The sequence below is a fragment of the Alexandromys fortis genome, unplaced genomic scaffold, assembly GCF_014885135.2.
Source record: "Alexandromys fortis isolate MF-2015 unplaced genomic scaffold, M_Fortis_MF-2015_v1.1 scaffold_109, whole genome shotgun sequence".
NCBI lineage: Eukaryota > Metazoa > Chordata > Mammalia > Rodentia > Cricetidae > Alexandromys > Alexandromys fortis.
The window spans coordinates 167,724-190,257 of record NW_026068005.1 but is presented as its reverse complement, the minus strand read 5'-3'; the positions used below and the strand labels follow the sequence as shown (position 1 = coordinate 190,257).

Below are 22,534 nucleotides of genomic sequence, written 5' to 3'. Positions count from 1 at the left end.
TCAAGATACGGTTTCTCTACTATATATTTCAAACTGGCTTCAAAATTGCTGTCATGTAGCATTTGAAGTGCTAGGATTATAGATAGGCACCAACAACTCTTATACATGTGTGTTATAAAATGGGATGCATCATATAGTATTATAAATATGTCGCATTAAATGATCTTATGTAAATCTGATTTATATAGTTATACATCATTTTGTTATATGGTTTGCATATTTTCTGATGTGTTTATATGTCTACATGTAGCTAATGTAAATCTTTGATTGTACATTTATATAATATGCATGCAGGAAATAAAAATCAAGGTTTGTTAAGATTTATGTGGTGATTGTGAGGAGCCATGAACTCCTAAAAATCACATGGTCTCTGAGTCTGCATGTGGGAGGAAACCCCTGTGCTAGTGCTATGGCAGACTAGAAAGCCCTTGGTTTTAGCGAGGTGGTCTAAGAATTGCTACTTTATCTGGTCTGTTAATTGGTGCTTACTTAGTCTGTTATTTTTAACTTTTATTGTTTACTTATTTTCAAATACTCCAAGCAGCGTGTGGCTGATGTCTACACACTAGCAGACACTCCCACAGATGCTACACACTGTGATTTTCAGGTGGTTTTTGTTGTTGTTCACCAAAATAGGGTCTCATATAGTCCAGATGGAATGAGCTCTATGTGTATTTGAAGGTGACTTTCAACTTCTGATTTTCCTTCCTCCCCCTTCACAGCCACACCAGGTTTATTCAGTGTCTGGGTATGGAATGCTGTCTACCAATTGAGTCACATCCCTGGCCCAGACTTGTCTTCAAATTAAACAGTGACCTACAATAACTGAGCATATGATAATTTAGATTTCCATACAGGGTCACCCGGGGGAAGTAACAGAACATTTTATTGTCCTAGTACTTTTATAGTACTGCAGACATGAGCAACAACAAAAATTGAACATTGAATGAAAGTTACAGTACAAAAGAAATTTACTAAGTATTGACTACAAAACGAGGCATAGCTAGAAATATGAAGTGAAGTCATTTTAAAAATTGAAACATTACACCCTTTCCATTCATTCAGCTTGCAGCCCTAGGAAGCTGAGCCAGTATGACAGCTCAGTATGTCTTGTGGTGATGAATCTCTGGATACAGCAAGCAGCTGAGGGTTGTTTGTGTTAAGCAGCAGCCCCTCACATACTTTATAGGGTTGGTAATGGCTGTTTTGAAGCTATTTGTTACTAAAATCTAAACTGCTCTTTTGTTTTGTTTTCAAGACAGGGTTTCACTGTAGCTTTGGAGTCTGTCCTGGAACTAGGACTTGTAAACCACCAGGCTGGCCTCAAACTCACAGAGATCCTCCTACCTCTACCACCGCCCCACCAGTAAACTGCTCTTTTACCAAAAAGAGAAACAAAACCTTTTGAGTCCCCCACCTTGTGTGATCCTTAGAGATGCTGCCTTGAGCAAGGGCTTTGTTTTTATTTTTTTTAGAAAAAATATAATTGACAATTTAAGTAAAGGTAGCAGCACATTAAAAGTTATAAAACAGGGTGTTTGCCAGTTGTTGCACATTTAATAATTTTATAAAAGAAACTTGATGCATGCGAAAAGGAATGTCTTTACTCTCCTCTTCATTTCGTCCTTTTGTTCTTGTCTGTCCATCTTTCCATAACTGTATATTCTATTTCCCCTTCCTCGGGAGAGCCTCAGCTCTTACCTAGACCTTTATTCACCTAACCACCATGATTATATGGATTATAGCATGCCTATCGAAGAATTAAGAACTAACATCCATATTTAAGGGAATATATACTATATTTCTCTTTCTGTGTCTAGGTTGCCTCTCATGTTGTTTTTTTCCTAGCTCCATTCATTTACCTGCAAATTTCATGATTTTGTGGGATTTGTGTGTGTGTGTTTGTTTTTGTTTTTGAAACAGGGTTTCTCTGTGTAATAGCCCTAGATGTCCTGGAATCCACTTTGTAGATGATGCTGGCCTTGAACTCAGAGCAGTCCACCTGCCTCTGCCTCCCAAGTGCTGGGATTAAACACATGCACCACCACTGCCCAGGAGGTTTATTGTTTTTAACGACTGAATTATATTCCATTGTGTAAATTACCACATTTTCTTTATTCATTTATTTGCTGATCCATATATGTCTAGGCTGTTTTCAGTTTCTGGCTATTATGATTGAAGAGAGCACCAATGAACATGGATGAGGGAGTGTCTGTGTAGTAAAATGTAGAGTCCTTTTGGGTTCCAAGGGTGGTATAGCTGGGTCTTGAGGTAGCTCTATTCCCAGCTTCCTGAATAACTGCTATATGACTTCTATAGTGACTGTACAAGCTTGTACTTTTACCAGCAATGGAAGAGTGTTCCATTTATCCTACATTCTTGTCAGCAGGAGCTGTCATTTGTCTATTGATCTTGGCCATTCTGGCTGATGTATAATGAAATTTCAGGGTAATTTTGGTTTGCATAAATGCTTTTTAAAGCAGTTTTTGAAGAGTTTGTATAAGATGTGAATTGTTCTGTCATGCATGCACAACTGTGTTACCATTAGTGCTCTTTGTATTAGATCTCATTGTGTTCAGTTGTTTTACCTAAAATTATATTATTCTTTTTATCTGAATATTGTTAAAGGAAATTGGAAGAGCCATGTGATCTTTTTCAGTGTTCTCTTCTTGCTTAATAGCTTTCACTTGCACCAAACACAATAAAACTGACTTTAAAAATACATGGGAGGGCTGGTGAGATGTAAAGTTAGTAAAGGCAGGAAGCCTGGCACCCCCTGGAACTCACCAGGAGGAAAGAAAGACCCTGTTCCTGCAGTTGTCCTCTGATCTCTGGAGGTGTGTGCCGTGCCACACATTACAATCACCACTATCCTAAATAATTTTTGAAAATGTTTTAAATACAATATGGTGAGAATTTTGGGTATTGATTTTTTTTTTTATAGATGTCACTAAAACTCATTCCACCCTTTATATATACATTTTCTTTTATCAGGCACAATGGATTTCTTTGGGAACATTAAGTGGATTATTACAACCTTCTTTTAAAGCTCCAAGATATACTATTGTTATCTTGAATTACAGTCTTCGATCCATAGTTAGAGTTCTAGGTGAAACCCTACCTCTTGGACTTAAAGTGATTGATAAAGTAGGGCTGCCATCCTCCCTGCTGCCTAACCATGTTGTATATTTGTTGCTTCCTCTTCTCTCCCCTCTGCCTTTTAGATCAGCTCTGTTGTCTCAGATGACTCCTTCCTTATACCTCAGAATTAGTTAAAAACATTCTGACCCTTGTTTAGAAAGTAATGTGATCTTCAACAATAGCTTTTTAATTTCTAAGTAACTGTAGAGTGTTCCATGTTCCTATCCTGTTTGTTTATTTATTTTAGTTTTTTAATGTTTTTTGTTTTTACTGTAGGCCACTGGAAGGTATGATATATTTGATCCAAGACAGTCCATTTCAGCCCAGGAATCTACAGTGGTGACAAGGACATGGGACTCCTCTCGCGAGATTACTGTTGGTTCAATACAATTGACATCCTGGCTGACAACTGTGAAAAGGAACATTGGGCTATTTTATTTTATTTTTGTGGAACACCACAATCCCAGATCCATAGGACACATCAGGTAATGTTCTTCTATGTCTTTGGGTAGCCTGTATTCTTTACAGTTCATTCAGAAGGAAATGAAGGGCTTGAATATCTTTCTTTGCCAATTTACCTTCTCTCTACTTTGCAACCTGAATTGTTTTCAGAATGAGCTAATGAACTTCTGGTTTGGGATCAAATTACAGATGACATTTTGGTTGCTTGTTTGCTTGCTGGCTTGTTAGAGTACCCCAAAATATTGCCAAACTTATCTTACTACAGGTGAGTCAGCCCCTCCCTCTCACAGGTGCTGCACTGCAACCCTGTCTAAATAAGATGTGTCTTTGTTTTTATTTTTCTAATTCAGATTAGTCTATGATTTTATGAATTACTTTTTCAGTTTTCAAATGTATTTATCTGTTAAGGCTTTTGTTGTGGGGGGGGGCTTTTAATTTTCCAGTTTGTTAAAGAGAAGACAAATTTACTGAAGTTTTTTTTTCATCGTGACTTAATTATAAAAACTGTCAAAATTATAATAAAGTTGAAAGGATTTTACAGTGTGTCTCATAAACCAACCATTCCTTCGTTTTGTAGTTGACCGTTTCCATACCAGTTTCACCCCATTTTCCATGTGTCTCTGCCTCTAGTTTTTGCTTAATCTCTGATGCATTCCTGTTCCTGATATCTGGGATGAAATTCCCACTTTTTCTCTTAGATTCACCAGTTACATGAAATATACTAATGTCCGTGTCTGATCTCTCAGAAAGCTCATTTCTTTCCTTTTTATTTTCTCATATATTCCATCCTGTTTGCAGTTTCCCCTCCCTTTCCTACCCAACTTTCCATTGCCCCTACCTCTTCACCTCCCTCTGTCTCTGCTCAGAAAAGAACAGGTCCCCCCAGGGACAGCAACCAAACATGACATAATATACTACAATAAAACCGGGCTGGATGAAGTAACTCACTAGGAGGAAAACAGTTCCATAAGTAGACAAAAGAGTAAGCTACCTCACCTGTTCCCATTGTTCCATGAGAACATCAAACTCTTCAGCCATAACAAATATGCAGAGGACCTAGGTCAGACCCTTACAGGCTCACCATCTCTGCCTGCCTCCATGAGTCCCAGTCATTTGATTCTCAGGAAGTTCATTTTCTAGAGTGTATGATTATACATGTTTTTTGGCATTGAATCACATGAATCAAAAGACATTAACGCTTTGTTTACATTATAAAACAGAATTGTTAGCCCAGACTCACAAATGTGTTTTATATAGAATATTTGCTTTTCATTTTTATGATTAAATCGGGGCAGTTTTTTTTTTCCTTTTTGTTTTGTTTGTTTTTTTGATACAGCGTTTCTTTGTGGCTATCTTGGAACTGCTCTGTAGACCAGGTTAGCCTTGAACTCACAGGATCTGCTTGCCTCTGCACCACTGCTGCCTGACCAGGAAAAATTTTAAAGCTTGCAATTTTAGGAGTCAAAGTGTAAACTGTGACGGGAAAATGCATTTACTATATGGGAATAGTGAATATTCAGAGTAGAGGAGGATGTGGGGAAATGTTGATAGTATTTCTTAAGGAAGGATACTTTAATGTTATCTAAGTATATTTAAGTAATCATTCAGCCACTTCTCATCTTGATCTAGCTCAGGTCTCTTCTCACTGTATTGTAACATTTTTAAGGAATATCTACCTTGAAGGTAGGAATTTTGCTTTTGCTTCTGTGCATTCAGCATTGTTCTTGGAAATCAGAAGTCTTTAGTTAATATTATGTAGTAACTGAATATAAAGAATGTTTCAAACTAAATTAAGATTACTTTTCTTTTTTGCCAAGGCTTCAAGTTCCCTGTAGAATTCTAAAGTAACCTTTGCTAATGAGGATGTCTGATATTGTTATTATAAAAGATGAAACTGAAACAATGAAGGATTTGGAGGCAGAAGTGAAAGATACAACCAGAGTTGAAAATCTTATTAAATCAGAAAACTATGGGAAGATTTTGGCAGAGAAGAATGAACATTGTATTGACAACAATATTGATTTGCAGGTAAACAGAGTTTTCTCCATGGCTAAAATTACCTAATATTCATTGTATAGTGTGCTTTTTGTATCGAACTCATTTTTCACATCTTTTTTTTTCTCTTTTGGTTTTTCGAGACAGAATTTCTCTGTGTAGCTCTGCCTGTACTGGATGGAACTAGCTCTGTAGACCAGGCTGACCTCGATCTCTTGAGATCAGTCTGCCTCTGCCTCCTGAGTTAAGGTGTGGGCCACCACTCGCTAGCCACTTTTAACAATTCTAAAAGGGCCAGTTGACTCTTCAGCTGACATATTTACTAGCTTATTTTTTGAGTTATCTTGACAGCTTGCTGAGTCTTAGGTCTTTGATTAGCTTATATGTTTCACATGGTATGATTCTTTACATTCGTGTGTAGCCAGTATTCTACATTTACACGTCACTTCTCTTCATGTGCTGTAATTGATCAGAATTTAACCTAAGAACTCTTAGAGGAGAGAGAAACAGAGTGGTCAAACCTGCAGAAGATTTACTCTGAGTAAAGAAGCTTGTGGGGAAGGGGCAGATTTTACCTAATGGTTTTGTTGCTGTGCATGCATGATAATTTAGAACCAACCGTTGAGAAGGTTTTTATTTCCAGGCAGAGACTAAAAATTTAAGTTTTAGGAAATATTCCTCTGATTTTTTGCTTAACCTTTCTCTTTCCTTTTTTATTATCTGTTATTTATTTTTGAACGTTCATTACTCACCTCTCCACTTATATATATAATTTTTTTGTGGGGTCCCTCAACATACTGTACACCTGGCTACGCTTTTGTGCGTTTTGGGTTCACCTCTTGCCCCACGTTGGGTACCGTATGTCGGGGACCAGCCTCAACAAAAACACTTCTTGCCAGGATAAGGGCGTGGGGATTTAGAAATATTAGTAAGGAATATGAAGACAAGTGAAAAATAATAAAACAAAAACCGTAGAATAGTACTGGGAGGGCATTCCAATGAATACTGAATTGTCTGCATTTAAGTTTCCATGTGCTTTTATACCTCAATATAAAAAAGGGTGAGAAAAGGCAACCAAAATATTTCTTTAACATGGTGCAAAGGATAAAGTGTTAATGCTTTAACACTTTAAGGCATCAAGTCATTAGCATTCTGTTATTTAGGCAGAAGAGCCACTCTAGACCAAGTGTCCTAAAGGAAGCCATTCCCCAGGTAACCCCATATTACAAAAAAAAAAAAGGAACAAAAGTACATTTGCATATCCTGACTGTCTGTCGGGATGGAATGGATCTCTTGTATGAGCCATCAAAAACAAAACAAAACAACAACAACAACAAAAAAAAACAAAAACAAATCATCACATCCTGAGTCAGAATGTGTCGCTACACTTGTGAGCCATTTTGAGCAACCTCCAAACCCTCTGACCATCAGATAAGGTAAAAATAGGCTCACATTTTTGGGCCTCCACCATTAAAGCTGAAAATTAGGATTAATCATCAGGAGCTTGGGGAGATTGCTCAATTGGTTAAGTGTCTCTTGCACAAATTGAGGTCCTGGACCTGAGTTCATGTCTTCAGTACAGAAAATACATAAGTAATCCTATATTGGGGGTGGTGGAGAAAGTAAAACACATCGGGGCATACCTGAGAGTGGTTGAATAGGCAACAGATTTCTTAACTGATAAAACAAATGCAAAGTATAATATTTGTCTGATCAAGTCCAAAAGAAACTGGCTATCTGTGGTACCTATTAGTGTACCAAAGCTTGTGCTAACCTTCAGTACTACTTTGATTTCTTCTATGGACTATACCACTTGCCTCTGGCTTTACTCTTCCTCATATCTATAAGAAAAACCTTACCCTCAACCGTAGCTCAGTTTATACAATATTATCTTAATAATCTTGCTATTATCAATTACTAAAAACACGGCTACACAGTTTCTCAAATTTCTCCCTCCCTTGTCATGCAAGATAGAGTTTCTTCTTCAACAATAAAGCTTTTTTTTAAGTATTTATTATGTATACAGCATTCTGTCTGCATGTATGCCTGCAGGCCAGAAGAGGGCACCAGATCTCATTACAGATGGTTGTGAGCCACCACGCGGTTGCTGGGAATTGAACTCAGGACCTCTGGAAGAGCAGGCAGTGCTCTCAACCATCTCTCCAGCCCCTAAAGCTTGTTTTTTAACACCTTCCCAAAATTGCAATTTCAACACAACTTTAGTCTTTTAAGCCTATTTATCTGGTTTGCTTTTATTGAATTTTATAAACATTAAATAAGTTTAACAACTTTGAAAACTTAGAATTCACTTTCCAAACAATACATTATTATTTAAAATTATTTCTAGAATTCGTTCTTCATTCTCAATTGATCTTGGGTCATATACAAATAATGGTGATGGCATTCATAAGCATGGAGATAAAGAAATACTTGTATAGTTTTTTACATTGGATAATTTTTATATATTCACCGTTATAATGGAGAACTCTTGTCTTCATGTGGAATAATTGACCATGTGACTGTGATGAGTTTTCTTGGGAACTTTGTTTGAATATCTAAGATAGACCTTTGGATTTTAACCTCATAGTCTATGGCTGAAAGGATTAAGTGGTAACATTAAATTGGTGATTGCATTTGGCTTGTTGATTTATTGACTTTCTTTTTCCATCTCTCTTAGGAAAACATTGTTTTCATTTGTCAGCCTGGCATTGGTTGTTTTCACTCTTGGTTCATTGGTTGTTTTTTATCTTTAGCTAAGTACTGAATTCATTCTATTCTTCCACATAATTACTCTTAATCCTTACTGTTGTACAGAAATGCAGTGCAAATTAGTAACCTGCAAGGTGTGGTCTGTCTTAGTAAAAACGTTTCAAATGTTACAGTTCATTTTGTTAATTGAATGAAAAAAGAAAAAGGAAAGGACATGGCTGCTTCTAGGTATGATGGAGAGAAAGCTAATGGAAATGTAGGAGAGCACAGTCAGAGGCAGGGGCGTCTGGGAGAGTTCAGAGTGGGCATGACCTGAGTGAGCTGGGCCCTGTGGGAAAGCGGGGGGGGGGGGGGGGGGGGGGGGGGGGGGGGTGGGGGGAGGGGTGGGGGGGGGGGGGGGGGGGGGGGGGGGGGGGGGGGGGGGGGGGGGGGGGGGGGGGGGGGGGGGGGGGGGGGGGGGAGAGGGGAACCAGGTGCAGCAGATTATATAGGGAAGGATGTTCCAGCCAAGAGGGTCCTGTAACAGTTAGGGACTGGGGGAAGTTGGGAGAACCTGGCAGCCAGGTCTGCTTTGATATGTTAAGTAGGCACCCCAGCCATTTGTCTGGGTTTGAACCTAACAATAAAATTACTGGTTATGAATAAGAATGACTCCCTTCATGAAATAAGTTGGATTTTCTCTAAATTGAATGATACTGGATTGGCAAATAGTCTGTGCTAGCACACAGTATAAACATGAAGATTACTTGGATCTTCCTCAGTTTATCTCCAAACTCTAGTAACTGGTGTCTCTGCCAGTGTGTTATCAGTTTAAAACTAAGAGTTCATTAAGAATGTTCTATAGTATGTACCCATTTGTTGACCTAGTTTCTGTTTGTTCTTTGTTATAAACAAGATAAACTATATAAATTGGGGCTTGCCCTTCAGCTTTCTAAATTCTAATTCACTCAGTATTTCTCACTACTAGTAAGAGACTTAAAAGAGTTGCTATATTTTTACTGTCAAAATAAGGTTCTACTAAAAGTGAAACATGTGCTCCAAATAAATAAAATCCACTTTACAAAGTGATTGTAAATCAAACTGTAAGAATTGCTATTCAAAGCCAAGTCAAACCGGCAGCAGAATAAAAATAAATAAATGAGGGACATCTACTTTTATAAGCAGAAATAATTTTCTCTGTTCTATTGTGTGTGCTGGTGCATTTAGCAGATTTTCTAGTATATTTTATACAGTATGTATCTTCTACTTGAGATGGAAAGAAATAAATAATTTTATGTAATAATGCCTCTTTGGCACTTTACTTACATTATTAGTATATTTGTTTCCTCTTGCTAAATATCAGAACCTTAGAGACTTACGGTGACTCCCCATTAGGAGTTTACAGTAGATTATATCCGGGTTTTCTGCTTAAAGTTTTACAGAGCCAAAGTCAAGAGCCACCCTGATCCTCTTTGGAAGGGTTTAGAAAGAATAGGCATCAAGGTACATTCCTTTTTCAGCAGACCTCAGTTCCAAAGTTGCTATAAGGTCCATGTTTCCTGGGTAGCCTTTTTATCTTCAAAGCAACAGTGCATTTGAATCTTTTAAATCTCTAAGACTTGACAGTTTTATCTCAACCAAAGAAAACTCAGCTTTTAAGAGGCTCACTGATGGGTTAGAGCTACTTCAGTTGTGACTCGGCGGCGAGCACCTATTTCTGTAAAATCCCTTCACAGCAGAGCCCAGCTTTGCGTATCCTTTAATTATCAAAAGAATGGGAAATCATTCTTGGGAAATGTCTTTGGATTTCTATCTCCCATATCTGTATATTTGTCACATACATGTATAGGTGGAGTGTCAGGTTACTATACTGAGATTCAGAAGCACTTAGGTTGAGTTTAACTAATTTGTAACTGTTTCTGGACTGTGAGACCTTAAGAGCAGGCAGGAACTGTGTCTGTCTTATTTCCATGTGACTAACTAAAACTCCACTCTTCACTATCTGTTAGTCACATGGAAATAAAGGGAAGAGGAGACCAAGTTGAAATTAATACATCGATGCTAGGTTCCTCTTAGGGCAGTACTCCCCTGTGCAAACATATTCAGACTGCTTTTCCTACATAAGCAGGTCTTTTTTCTTTTCTCTGTCTCTTCATTCTTGGTTTTCTGTTTCTTAGGTTTTATTGTTAACTTCATGGTCTAGAGTCAAAATTTTAGGAATATGGTGTTTTAATCTTTTAAAGGCCTTAAGATCCAAAATAGAGGTTTTAACATTTTCATACTCTGGCCTGTATTTCTATTGGCCTCAGGAATCAGTCTTTTGGGATGTTCATATACAAAATGTCTTTCTCCATTTTTTAAAATGTAAAGCTTACTAACCTGAGGATTAGCTTGAAGATTATTGTGTTTGATGCCTAATTGGCTCCCTACTACTATTGAGAATAGATGTTTGGTCCCTGCCCTATGGGGAGCCAGATGTGAAGTGATGGATATGAAGGAGACAGAAGGAAGGAGTTTAAAATTTGTCTGGTTTTGAGTTACATTATAAGCTTCATAGGCTCAATCACAGACTATGGCTAGTTGCTTCTGTGAGCTCTCTGATGGTATGAGTAATGATCTGACTATTTTGCTAGCTACCTTTATTGAAGTCGGCCTTCTTTCTTTCCTTCCGGCCTCATTGCCTTACCCAAAACCCAGTGAATAGCTTTCATTACTAAAACTAGTGGTGTGGCCTTCATGTTTACTGAAAAGGCTCAGCAGTTGAAAGATGAAAGCAATATAAACTCTGACTCTTTGGACTATTCAAACATTTTTGTTAGTGAGGTTGAACCTTTCTGATTTCAACTAATAGAAGTTGCTGAATGGTTTGGTCTGTCCACTTACCGCAACAGTAATAAAATACTGAAGAAACGTACTTTATTTTGCTATGAAAAAGTCACCTTCAAAGTTCCGTATAATGTTCATTTAATACAAAAATTTGCTGATTTAAAGAAAATGCCAGTCCACAGAGGGGTTTAGTAACTTCTCACAGTGTGTGTCTGGAGGAATCAATACTTTTTCCCTGAATCATCTTTGATTTCCTCGTTTAGCACATTCTGAGGTTTAGGTGTATGAATTAAGAAGCAATTTTTCTGTTTGAGTGTGAAATTTAATAAAATCTTTCTTATTGTATATTTAGCGGCCCCTGCAGTCATTTGGACAGACAGGAAAAAGGTCTAAGGTATAGTAACTAACTATTTGGTGTGCTGGCATGCGAAGGCCTTCCTTCATGCTTGATGAATTCTTGTTTTCATACAGCACTACATTCAGTTTAGTTTTTTTTTTCTTTCATCTTTTGTTTGGGGCAGAAAGCTTCTTTTGTTTTATTTGGGGTTTTTTTGTCTTGCCTAGTCGCTTTTGTGCATTGCTTTTAATTATCCTTGGTGGGGTTTTTGTTGTTGTTCTTTTTTTTTTAACTATAGAGGAAAAAGTGCTTTCTCACCATTTGTTGAATTTGAAATTGGAATTATTCTCATTCTTGCTATTGCTATAATTTTTAAGACCAGTTGTTTATATTCACTTTCAGGGGTTTTAGTACTATTTAATGATATATCTAACTTACACATTTCATCTACTTTTCATTCATGGCGGAAACTAAAAAGAAACTTAGACACTCTAAGGGGCTTTTGAATATGCCCTAATTCATGAAATGTAGTGTTAATTTTAAATACTTCTCTTTAGTCAAGCTCAAAGTTAAAGCTAGTTCGGAGCCTTGCAGTATGTGAAGAATCTCCACCACCCCCTGCAGCAGAGATTTCACAGGAGACCCAGGTAAACAACAATAAAGCAAAACAAAAATTATCTGGAGCCATTCTTTGATACAGGTCAATAAAAGTTGAGTGTGAATATATTCTTTCATTTCTAGTAAATGAAACTGATTTGATAATACTTGTTAATGAGAATCCAGATGAGTTAGGAAAATTTTTTAGTTCAGTGTGAGGCTTACAGTAGACATTCTTCTTTTGGGAAACCCTTTGAGATTATATGATTATCTAGGAATGTGACTTTTAAGAAAGCTAGAGGGTGGTGGTGGCTCACGCCTTTAATCCTAGCACTTGGGAGGCAGAGGCAGGCAGATCTGTGTGAGAACGAGGCCAGCCTGGTCTACAAGAGCAAGTTCCAGGACAGCCAGGACTACACAGAAAGATTCTATCTTGAAATAAAGAAGGAGAAAGTTATAAGTTATTATTCAAAAGTATTCAGTAGTAAAGTACTTTCAGTGGTTATAATTATGATAGAATTCCCCTTTCAATTTTGGGCTTGGGTGGGGAATTTGTTGTGTTATTGTTGCTTCTTTGGGAACTACCCTGACTTCTGCTTACTAATTTGGTTAGCTTGAGTACACAGTAAAGCCAGTATCCACTTTGTATGGGTCTTTAGTAGTTGTCTAATACTTTTCTGTTTGTTCTTACAAAACATAAGGTAGTGAGATTTAAGCAAACTCCTGAGTTTGAAACCTATACTCTTTTTAATGCTTTGATTTTTTTTTAAATATTAATCGTAACTGCAGATGGGCTTTGAATCTTTCAGCTTCGCCGATGATTATCAATGTTATAACTAGGGCTACTAGAGAATGGCTTCTATTTCATAAGAAGGTTTTAAGCAACTTAAAATTAAGTTTCTAAAGAAGCAAGACAACTGGTACTTATTTAAGAAACCAGGTGAATTTTTTTAGTAAGAGAAGGTCATGACATACTGTAATCTTTTTTAAAATATGAAATGCCGTGCAGGAGGAGTGGGATACACCTTTAATTCAAGCACCCTGGAGGCAGAAGCAGGTGGATCTTTTTGAGTAGGCTGCCCTGGTCTATATAGCAAGTTCCAGGCCACCCAGGGATAAACAGTGAGTCCTGTCTCCAATTTAAAACACAAAACAAAACAAAAAAACACTTTTGCCTTTTAAAAAAAAAAGCTTTTGAAGCAAATGTCAGTAGAACAGTTGTTGATTCAAGCAAACCTTTTCTGCTTTCCCATGGCTTAAGCAATGGTCCTGAAGAAATAATGTAGATGCCTAATAAGCTAGTTTTGACATGCTTATACTGTGTCTTACGTTTACAAATTATTATTATTATTATTATGGTTATTATTATTATTATTTTGGATTTTCGAGTCAGGGATTCTCCGTAGCATTTTGGTTCCTATCCTGGAACTAGCTCTTGTAGACCAGGCTGGCCTCAAACTCATAGAGATCCGCCTGCCTCTGCTTCCCGATTGCTGGGATTAAAGGCGTGCGCCACCACCGCCCTGCACGTTTACAAATTATATTTTATTTCTAAGATGCAAGAAAGGGAATTTTTAAATAATTTGTAGGTAATAATAAACTTTAAAAAGTTTTTGGTAATTCAGATATTCAGAATTCATTTGATTTTTTTTTGCATTGGAGGTATATAAAATATGCATTTGATTAAATGTATTTAGCAATATTTTTCTAGCAAAGTCAGAAATAACGTCAAACTGCTTCACTGAGTGTAATTGCCTTTAAAATACTTTTAAGCTTAATCCTCTGGGCCTTTGTTTTACATAATGTAGTTGTTTCATATGAAGCATTACATGGCTGTTAGTAAAGCTAGTGAGTTATGGCATAGTCTGTAAGGAAAAAAACAATAAAATTGTTCTTTGAAATAGCAGTTTTTAAAAGTTCTCTTATGGACCGGAAAAATAGCTCAGCAGTTAAGAGCACTGGCTGATTTTCCAGGGAGGGGACCCATATTTGATTCCCAGTGCCTACATGCAGCACATCTGTAACTCCAGTTCCAAGGGATCTGATACCTCTTCTGGTTTCCATGGCACCAGGCATGTATGTGGTACAGAGATGCACATCTAAAACACTCACACACTTAGAAATAAGTTTAAAAAAAAATTTTTTTTTTGATTTTTCGAGACAGGGTTTCTCTGTAGCTTTTTGGTTTCTGTCGGTAGACCAGGCTGGCCTCGAACTCACAGAGATCCGCCTGTCTCTGCCTCCCGAGTGCTGGGATTAAAGTTGTGTGCCACCACTGCCCAGGGTGGGATTTTTTTTAAGATTTATTTATTTATTATGTACACAGTGTTCAGCCTCCATGTGTGCCTGCAGGCCAGAAGAGGGAACCAGTCTCATTACAGATGGTTGTGAGCCACCATATGGCTGCTGGGAATTAAACTCAGGACATCCGGAAGAGCAGTCAGTGCTCTTAACCTCTGAGCCATCTCTCCAGCCCCCAGAAATTTCTTTTATAAGTTAGAAATGTATACCTTCTGAGAAAAACCATTGTAATCTTGGTTTTTAATTTTCCATTTATTTTACGTTATTTGAAAAATGTTGGGGGCAGTGGGAATTGTCTTATACTACAGAAACCTACATAGTGAAAATTCTTTTGAAAAATATTTACTAGGATATGTGTCAGCTATTAGTATATATATTGGTCATAGATGGTGTATTTTCAAAAGAGTTACACCGTCTGTATATTCTGTATAATTCTGTACAAGATTTATATATAAATCTGTATAAGATGTTATTCAGAATTCAGTTATTCCACTTACTATGTTGTTTCTCAGTTTCTCTAAACATAATCATTTTTGTTTGGATAATAATGTCTTTTGCCTCTCTGAATAAAAGATACTTTTAAAAGGAGAAACCTTTTATTCATGCCTTAAATTGACTAAAATGTGCCTGAAAAGGAACTAGAAAATAAGTGTTCTGCTCTCTGTTCTCATCCTTGATATAGTTTTCACCAATTTTCCCCATGGTGTAGTAATTTTTGGTGATTTAATATGGCATAAAACTCATAAAAAAAAGTTGAGAAACAATTACATGAGAGATGTCACTTGTGTGATGAGAGTTTGTAATAGAGAAATGACCTTAATCACAGATGTTATAAATGTCATAGTAAAGAATAAGGTGATTGCAGTTTCCTGTGTACATGTTCCCATTATTTATAGTTAGAAGAGTTTACATTGCAACTCAGCATTCCAAAAGGGTTTTCTTTATTCATGTACTGAAAACGGGGTCAGCTGATGACAAGACACCAGCCTTCTCTACTAGAATTGCAAAATATAGTTTAACTTGATTAAGTAATTTAATATCTATAAACAGATATCTATGATTCAGAGAAAATAATTTAGAAGTGAAATCTGCTAGTCACTAGAAGCACATTTTAGTGAGGGTTTAAGAATTCAGTGTGAAGTCTTTTCCCCCTACATACATTTTACTGGACTATCTACCTGAGTAGTAAGAAGCTTCAAAGCAGAGCTCTCCTAAATGTTCTCTTACAATATAATTCTATAACCATTTATAAATATCTGAAAACTATGGTAAGAATAGAAACAGAAAAAGGCTTAAAAAATAAATCAAAGTCACGAAGTCACAGTATATACAACATCCTGTGTTTGGTAAGCAAGTTCTCATCATCCTGGTAGGAACTTGCAGTGGGTAGTGTTTACTGTGTGTTCTGAGCGTGATTGTGCCACTCAGCAGATCCCCAGGCTCTGAAATTGGAATACAGATGGAATGGAAGAAAAAACAAAAGAGAAGAAAACATTAGCAAATTATCTTACTTAATATATGTATAATTATGTACACATAACAAATTCTACTAACAGTTGTTTTGAAAATAATTTTATGTGTGGTGGAAAGAAGTTTAAAAGAAATTCTGCTGGCAGTAAGTTTGAGAATCCTGATGTTTGTATACTCTGTATTGCTGACCACTTCTGCCACTGCTGCCCAGAAAGGTTAAGTAATGTACAACAGTATAATTTAGTCTAAGAATGGGCCACACTTTTATCTTTTGTTGATATGGCCTGGAGTTTATTGTATATTTCTTGTAATTTTGTCTGAATAAACATAGCTCAACGTAATCTTTGCCTTTCAGGGTATGTAAGTTAATTTCCTAGTAATCTCTGCTGGCTCTAAAATTGCTTTAATGACATTTTCAACATAAGTATTCTCCATTTTGATTTGAGATGGTATTACTACTTTATAGTTCTTACATATCAGGAAGAAACAATGTTATTTGATATCTTTCTAAAACAGTTGTGTGATAATTAAAGGAGGCACAGTGATATATAAACCTCAAGTGAGAAAACAGGTACCACAATTTTGAAAACTTTTCTGCTTACGTTTTTCTCTTTCAAGAAAAAGAATGGAGTGTGCTTATATGGGATACTCAAAAAACTAAATCTGGGCTAGGGATGTAGCTTAGTTTGTAGAGTGGATTCCATCCCTAGCACCATATGAATTAGATGTAGTTTGCACACTTGTAATCCCAGCACTTGGGAGGTGGAGGCAAAAAATGAGACATTCAGGGTCATTCTCGTCTATATAGCAAACCCAAAGTGAGCCTAGCATACATTAGATACAATCTCAAAAAGAAGCTGAATTTTGTTAATTATTTTCCTGATACCAACATATTTCTGTTGTCATGGTTGATAATTGTGAGCATCTCCACTGGAACAATAATAGGTCAAGAAGATCTGATTTCCGACCTCTAGTGTGTTTGTAAATAAATGTACTAAAACTGTAATGGTAAACATTTATTTTCTCCAAAACAATTATAAAGGTCTGCTTTAATTGATACATTCAGATGAACATATTAGGTGTAGTTTTGGTATTGTGTACCACCATACCTGACTGAACAAACTGTTTTAACCTTTCTTCTCAAGACATTTTTTAAGTGTCTTTTTTTTGTTTGTTTTGAGGTGGGGTTTCACAGTGTTGACCAAGCAGGCCTCGAATTCACAGTATTCATAGATTTGCCTGTCTCTGCCTGTGAGTGCTGATATTAAAGTCCTGTGCCACCTTTTTCTTCTCCTTTTTGTCCTTCATACAGTTTTGAGTTAACTCGGGAAATACCAATAATTATTTTGAATTAGTTTTTATAATTTCATGGAGTAACTAATTTTTTCTTCCAACAGGAAAAAATTCAAATCCAGTTAACACAATCATTTGAAAAAGAGGAAAAGCCCTCAAAAGATGAAACAGATAAAGAAAAAGCCAGTGATAAGTTGCCAAGAAAAATGTTATCAAGAGGTTAGTAATTTATTTTTTTTTAGTTTTTAAATAAAAGTTTAGTTTCATTATTAATAATTCTTTGCCCCTTGAATAACGTGTCACATAAATATATTGAAAATGCCATAGCTGACTGGAGAGATGATGTCATATTTAGTCATCTGGTTTATCGTGGTTATGTATAATATTAAGATTCTCCAGGCAAAAATTGTAACATAAATCTCAGTTACTAAAGAATATAGTCATCAAAGTCAGTTCAAGTCTCACTCATATTCAAATGCCAGAATCATAGTTTGTGTTATATTGTTCATTACAAGAAATCGGTATTATATTAAGAATATTGTTGAAAGCCCCAGAATGTTTGTCTTCATAAAAAGTTTTGAGGATTCTCATTATTGAATACAAGAGTTTAGTAAAAATGTTAAGCTTATAAATTCTGTCATGTTGACCATTATTACCAGGACATTCCATTTATGGGGATAAATACACATGAGTATTTGTAAAATATTTTTAAAGCAAACCTTTGGCACTGAATTTCAAGATTCTTGAATAAATAATGTTAGAACTATAATTTTTCCAAAGTACTATTTCTGCTCATATACATTCAGATGAATTGAACTCTTTAAATTTGCTACAATAGAAATAATTATCAAAATTACTCATTTTTTTTCACCTAAGAAAACATGTTTGAACATGAGAATATGATGAGTACATGAGGATCATGAAGGAAATCAGGATATGTTTAGTCTGACATTAAATTTAAGAATGTGTGTGTACATGCAGTTAGATTACCCCATGTCATGACAAATGCATGCAAGTTGAAAAATAGTAAGCATCTGCCTTCATAAATTTCCGTTTCCTACTTTGTCATTTTTTTCTCTTTTTCTTGGGGCATCTCATTTTATTTAAGATAGATAGAATATACAAAAGGGGAAGGGATTTGTGTTCAAACAACTTTATACTGGGTTTTTGTGTTGTTGTTTTTTAGATTCCAGTCAAGAATATACTGATTCAACTGGCATAGATCTACATGAATTTTTAGTGAATACACTAAAAAACAATCCCAGGTAAAAATTAAACTTATAAGATTTACATTGTTTCTAGTACTATAATCTTGCTATATATGTTTTCATTATTGAATTTGAGTTTTAAGGTAAGATTATAGCTATATGCAATATAATAAAAAACATTTTAGTTTCTTAGGACTAAGATGTTGGTCTACTAACTGCAGATATATAAATTTCTTTGCATTATGCATGTTATAATAATATGCAGATCATTCCTATTCTTTAGGAATTTCTGGAAGTACAGGTCACCAATATATTTAGACTCTGAATTGGGATTAAGAGAGAGATTTATTCATGCATGTCTTTCCATAATATCCTCCATCCACGTAAGAACTCTATAACTTATTAAGTGTAAATCTTGTTCTTTCTTGCTTAGTTTATAAACTTCCAATCAAAAGCCTTTTACACTGTTCATTTGAGTCAGTACTTAAATTGTGAAATCTATTTTGCCTAACGTAGAAGGTGATTGATTACTTTTAAATTTCTGGCAGGGACCTTTAAAGACCCACAAAAAGGCTATATATACACAGTGCACTTCAGCGCACTTTCATGGGGAAAATGTACCGAGGCTGAGAACCTTTCCTCCAGTTATTATGTGGTAGTCACATAACCATGGAATAAAGATTAGACAGTGTCAGTAGGAAGGTGTATGTAGTGAGGTGATGTGAGTAGTGTCTTTAGTGTCTCTTGGACTTTGTTCAGTTGTGCTCCAGCATGATTGTTGACTATTGCTCTCATTCAAATTTGCTATGTCTACTACTCACTTAATTTTCAGTTTTGTACTTAGCCTCTGAAGGAGATCTACCACAACCAAAAATGGTCTCCTTTGCTATGAATTTGAAAGAAAACAAGGAAGGCTATAAAGGAAAGATTGAATGGAGGAAAGGGAAGGAGGAAATGATATAATTATATTACTATCAAAAAATAATTTTTTATGGGACTGTGCAGGGGGGTTCACACCTTTAATCCCAGTATGAGGTAGAGACAGGCGGATCTCTGAGTTCAAGGCCAACCTGGTCTAGTTCCAGGCCAGCCAGGACTTTTATAGAGAGAAACTCTGTCTTGAAAAACCAAACGAGGGGGGGGGGGGAGGAAAGGGAAAAGAAAAGAAAAGAAAGGAAAAGAGGTCTTATTTCATTGGACTATAGGTATGAAGTGACCAAGAAATTTTGTGAAGGAGGTTGTTTCGGCTGCTATAAAAAACAAAGGGAGGGGTTAGGGAATGGCTCAGCTGTTAAGAGCACTTGCTCCTCTTCCATAGGACCCAAGTTTGGTTCCCAGTACCCGCCCTCATCAGGCAGCTCACAACTGCCTGTAATGTAACTCTAGCTTCTAGGGATCTGACATCCTCTTCTGACCTCCATGGGCACCCACATTTATGGTATATACACAATCACACACACATAAATAAAAATCTTAAGTAGGGCATTGTCATTGACATACACTTGTTTGTTTGGTTTTGTTCTTCTATACATAGGATTTTTCCTTGCAGTCTTGGCCATCTGAAACTCAACTCTGTAGAGTAGGCTGACCTTAAACTCAAAGATCAACTGCCTCTGCTCCCTGGATGCTGAAATTAAAGGCGTGTGTTACCTCTGCATGTTCGACACTTTAAGACTGAAAAAGGAGGATTACTGAAAGTTACAGGGCTACAAAATAAAATCCTGTCTCAAATTATAAAATGAAACACAAACAAACAGCAAAGGACCCAACCTGTGGTTTTTTTGTGTGCTGTTGTTGATTGTTTGCTTGTTTTTATGTCCCAGTAGATTATGAAAGCCACTAGGACATCAGGGATGTTTAAAGAGACCTGTGAACACAATAGTGATCAATGAAAACTGTCCTCCTTGAAATGCCAGTTATGTGAATTACTGAAGAATTACTTAGTATGGCATGCTAACTTGAGTAATTGCCATATTTTAAACAGAATAATACCATATAATGAGATTTTTTTTTAAAAGAACTTTGGGGGGGCATTTAGAGAGATTTCTCTGTCACAAAATATCATAAAGAAAGAAAGTGGCTAGAAATCAGCAAATAGAGAGGTACTACCAGGCTTGCTAGTACATTTCTGGAGGTCTCAGCTACCCTGGAGACTGAGACCCATAGACGATAAGTTCAAAGCTAGCTGGGAAGTTTTAAAATCTCAATATAAAGAAAAAAGGGGCTGGGAGTATAACTCAGTTTTAGAATACTTGACTAATATTTATAAGGCCCAAGTTTCAATCCCTAGTATGAGGTTAGAGACAGGGAAGCAAGTTTGAAAGATACTCAGGAAATAATCATGTTAGTAATTGATTATTTGAATATGGAATTCTACTAAGAATAGCAGGTAGGTTTCTGACAGAGCTAATAGCCAGTCTCACGATTGAGTTACGAGGCAGGCAAGAATAGGACAGGACGGACAATTTAAAGGCTCCAGTTATCAAGGCCATGAGTCGACATTGAGTTACAGATTGTGAAGTCCTCAGTAAAGATAAAGCTTAATGGGGGTGAGTTTACCAAGGGGTAGTTAAACAGATGATAAGGACAGAATTTTCTTAAAATGCTAAGTTTAAAGGGTAGACACGAAGGGAAGGACTTGATCTCAAAAACTGACAGAAGAATCCTGAGGGTATTTGGTTTAGGTGTCAGCCAGAGTGTTATAGAAATAATCTGCCTTCCCATCTAAGAGAAATCACTCTTAGAGATGAATAAAGGAAACCTCTTTACTGAAAAAGCCGTCTGGCTGTGGCTAATGCCCAAAGAAGTTGGCCTTGAATAGAAGATTTTGCTAACTTACATACAGTTAGACTTATGCATTTACATATACTGTCATCCTTACATCTCCTAGGTCTCGACCCCAGGTTACACTTTAAACAGCTTAAACCGAGACAGGAGACTCCATGTCTGGCCACTAGATTTACACAGCACAGATAATGCCAGAATTATGTTTTAAGTACACCAGTGTTGTTCTTTTAAAATAGTTATTACCTGGGGTCAACTTACCCATCTGGCAGAATTTTGCTTTTCTCAAGAAGAGAAATGGGGCCTTTATGGCAGGACAGGACTTAACAGTGGCATCCTTGAGCTTCCTGTTAGATCAGTAGTTCTCAACCTTTCTGATGTTGCAGCTTTTTAATACAGTTCTTCATGTTGTGGTGACAACTATTTTTGTTGCTACTTAATAAATGTAATTTTGCTACCATTATCATTCGTAATGTAAATATCTGATATGTGGTATCTGATATGTGACATCTGTGAAGGAGTCATTCTACCCCAAAGGGGTCGCAACCCACAGGTTGAAAGCTATTGTTAGAAGTATGCATGCTCTTTGAGGACTGGAGCATCTACATTCTGCCGTTGTAAATTTTGCTTATCTAACAGACTACTTACCTTTGGGATGTTTGGAGGGATGGCTAGCTAAATTTTACTTTGTTTGAGTTAATGTCTCCTAAGTAAATCTATTGGTACATCCTTTATTATGTTAATTATATTATTTTTAGTTTCTTCTACATCAAGAGAACAGTTTCACAGAAGATAAAACAACAAAGAGCCAAATAGATGTACCCAAAGTATCCCATTGGAATGGGAAATTAGAAAGCTACTGACTACTTCAGCATGTTTTTCTTGCAGAACTGAGTGGTTCCAGGAATAAATGAGAAAATAGGAGATTCTTAGCTAGTCTGAGTAAGATCCAAATGGGTAAAACTTTCCTCTTAGTCTTTATCAAGTACAACCAAACAAAACCCAGCAAGCGACATTCTCTGTTCTGTGATTCTGTTTCTGTTTACAAATATAATAGCTTTTTAATTATCTTCTTGTCCTTTTTAATGTGTGACTTAATGCTTTTAGTATATCCACAGCTATTTGTTACTATAAAAGAAAGTTTTTAGAGCTTTTTGTTGACATCTTTTTATAAAAACAACCTTTAGCTGTCAATGTGCTTTCTGGTCCTACGTTTTTTCCTCCTCTGGACCATCATTTTAATCATCTTACCAAATACATGGGTCTGTAGCACAATTAATGAAAACCCAGAGACAAATATTGGGGTTCAACCTGAAGACCAGAAAAGCAAAGCAGTTAGCCACTAGCTCTTACTTTTACCTCAGTCCCAAAATGGTGATCCTGCCTCCAGGAATCCTCAGAATGGAACCTGTTTTATATTCCTCTCTAGTGC

General features: G+C 36.5%; 1 protein-coding gene across 8 annotated transcripts in view; it reads left to right on the top strand.

Moving 5' to 3' along the window:
- R3hdm1 (R3H domain containing 1) overlaps positions 1-22,534 on the top strand; it is a 137,030-nt gene that overhangs the window by 35,250 nt on the left and 79,246 nt on the right. For 7 of the 8 annotated variants that reach the window (XM_050161457.1, XM_050161460.1, XM_050161455.1 and 4 more), the window contains 4 exons: positions 3,418-3,626; positions 5,421-5,631; positions 17,215-17,329; positions 18,297-18,375. In XM_050161457.1, coding sequence (XP_050017414.1) covers positions 5,461-5,631; positions 17,215-17,329; positions 18,297-18,375 — 365 coding nt within the window. In that variant the 5' untranslated portion in view covers positions 3,418-3,626; positions 5,421-5,460. Of the gene's footprint in view, positions 1-3,417; positions 3,627-5,420; positions 5,632-11,464; positions 11,507-12,006; positions 12,097-17,214; positions 17,330-18,296; positions 18,376-22,534 lie in introns of all 8 variants that reach the window. The other variant, XM_050161462.1, reaches the window with a different exon arrangement.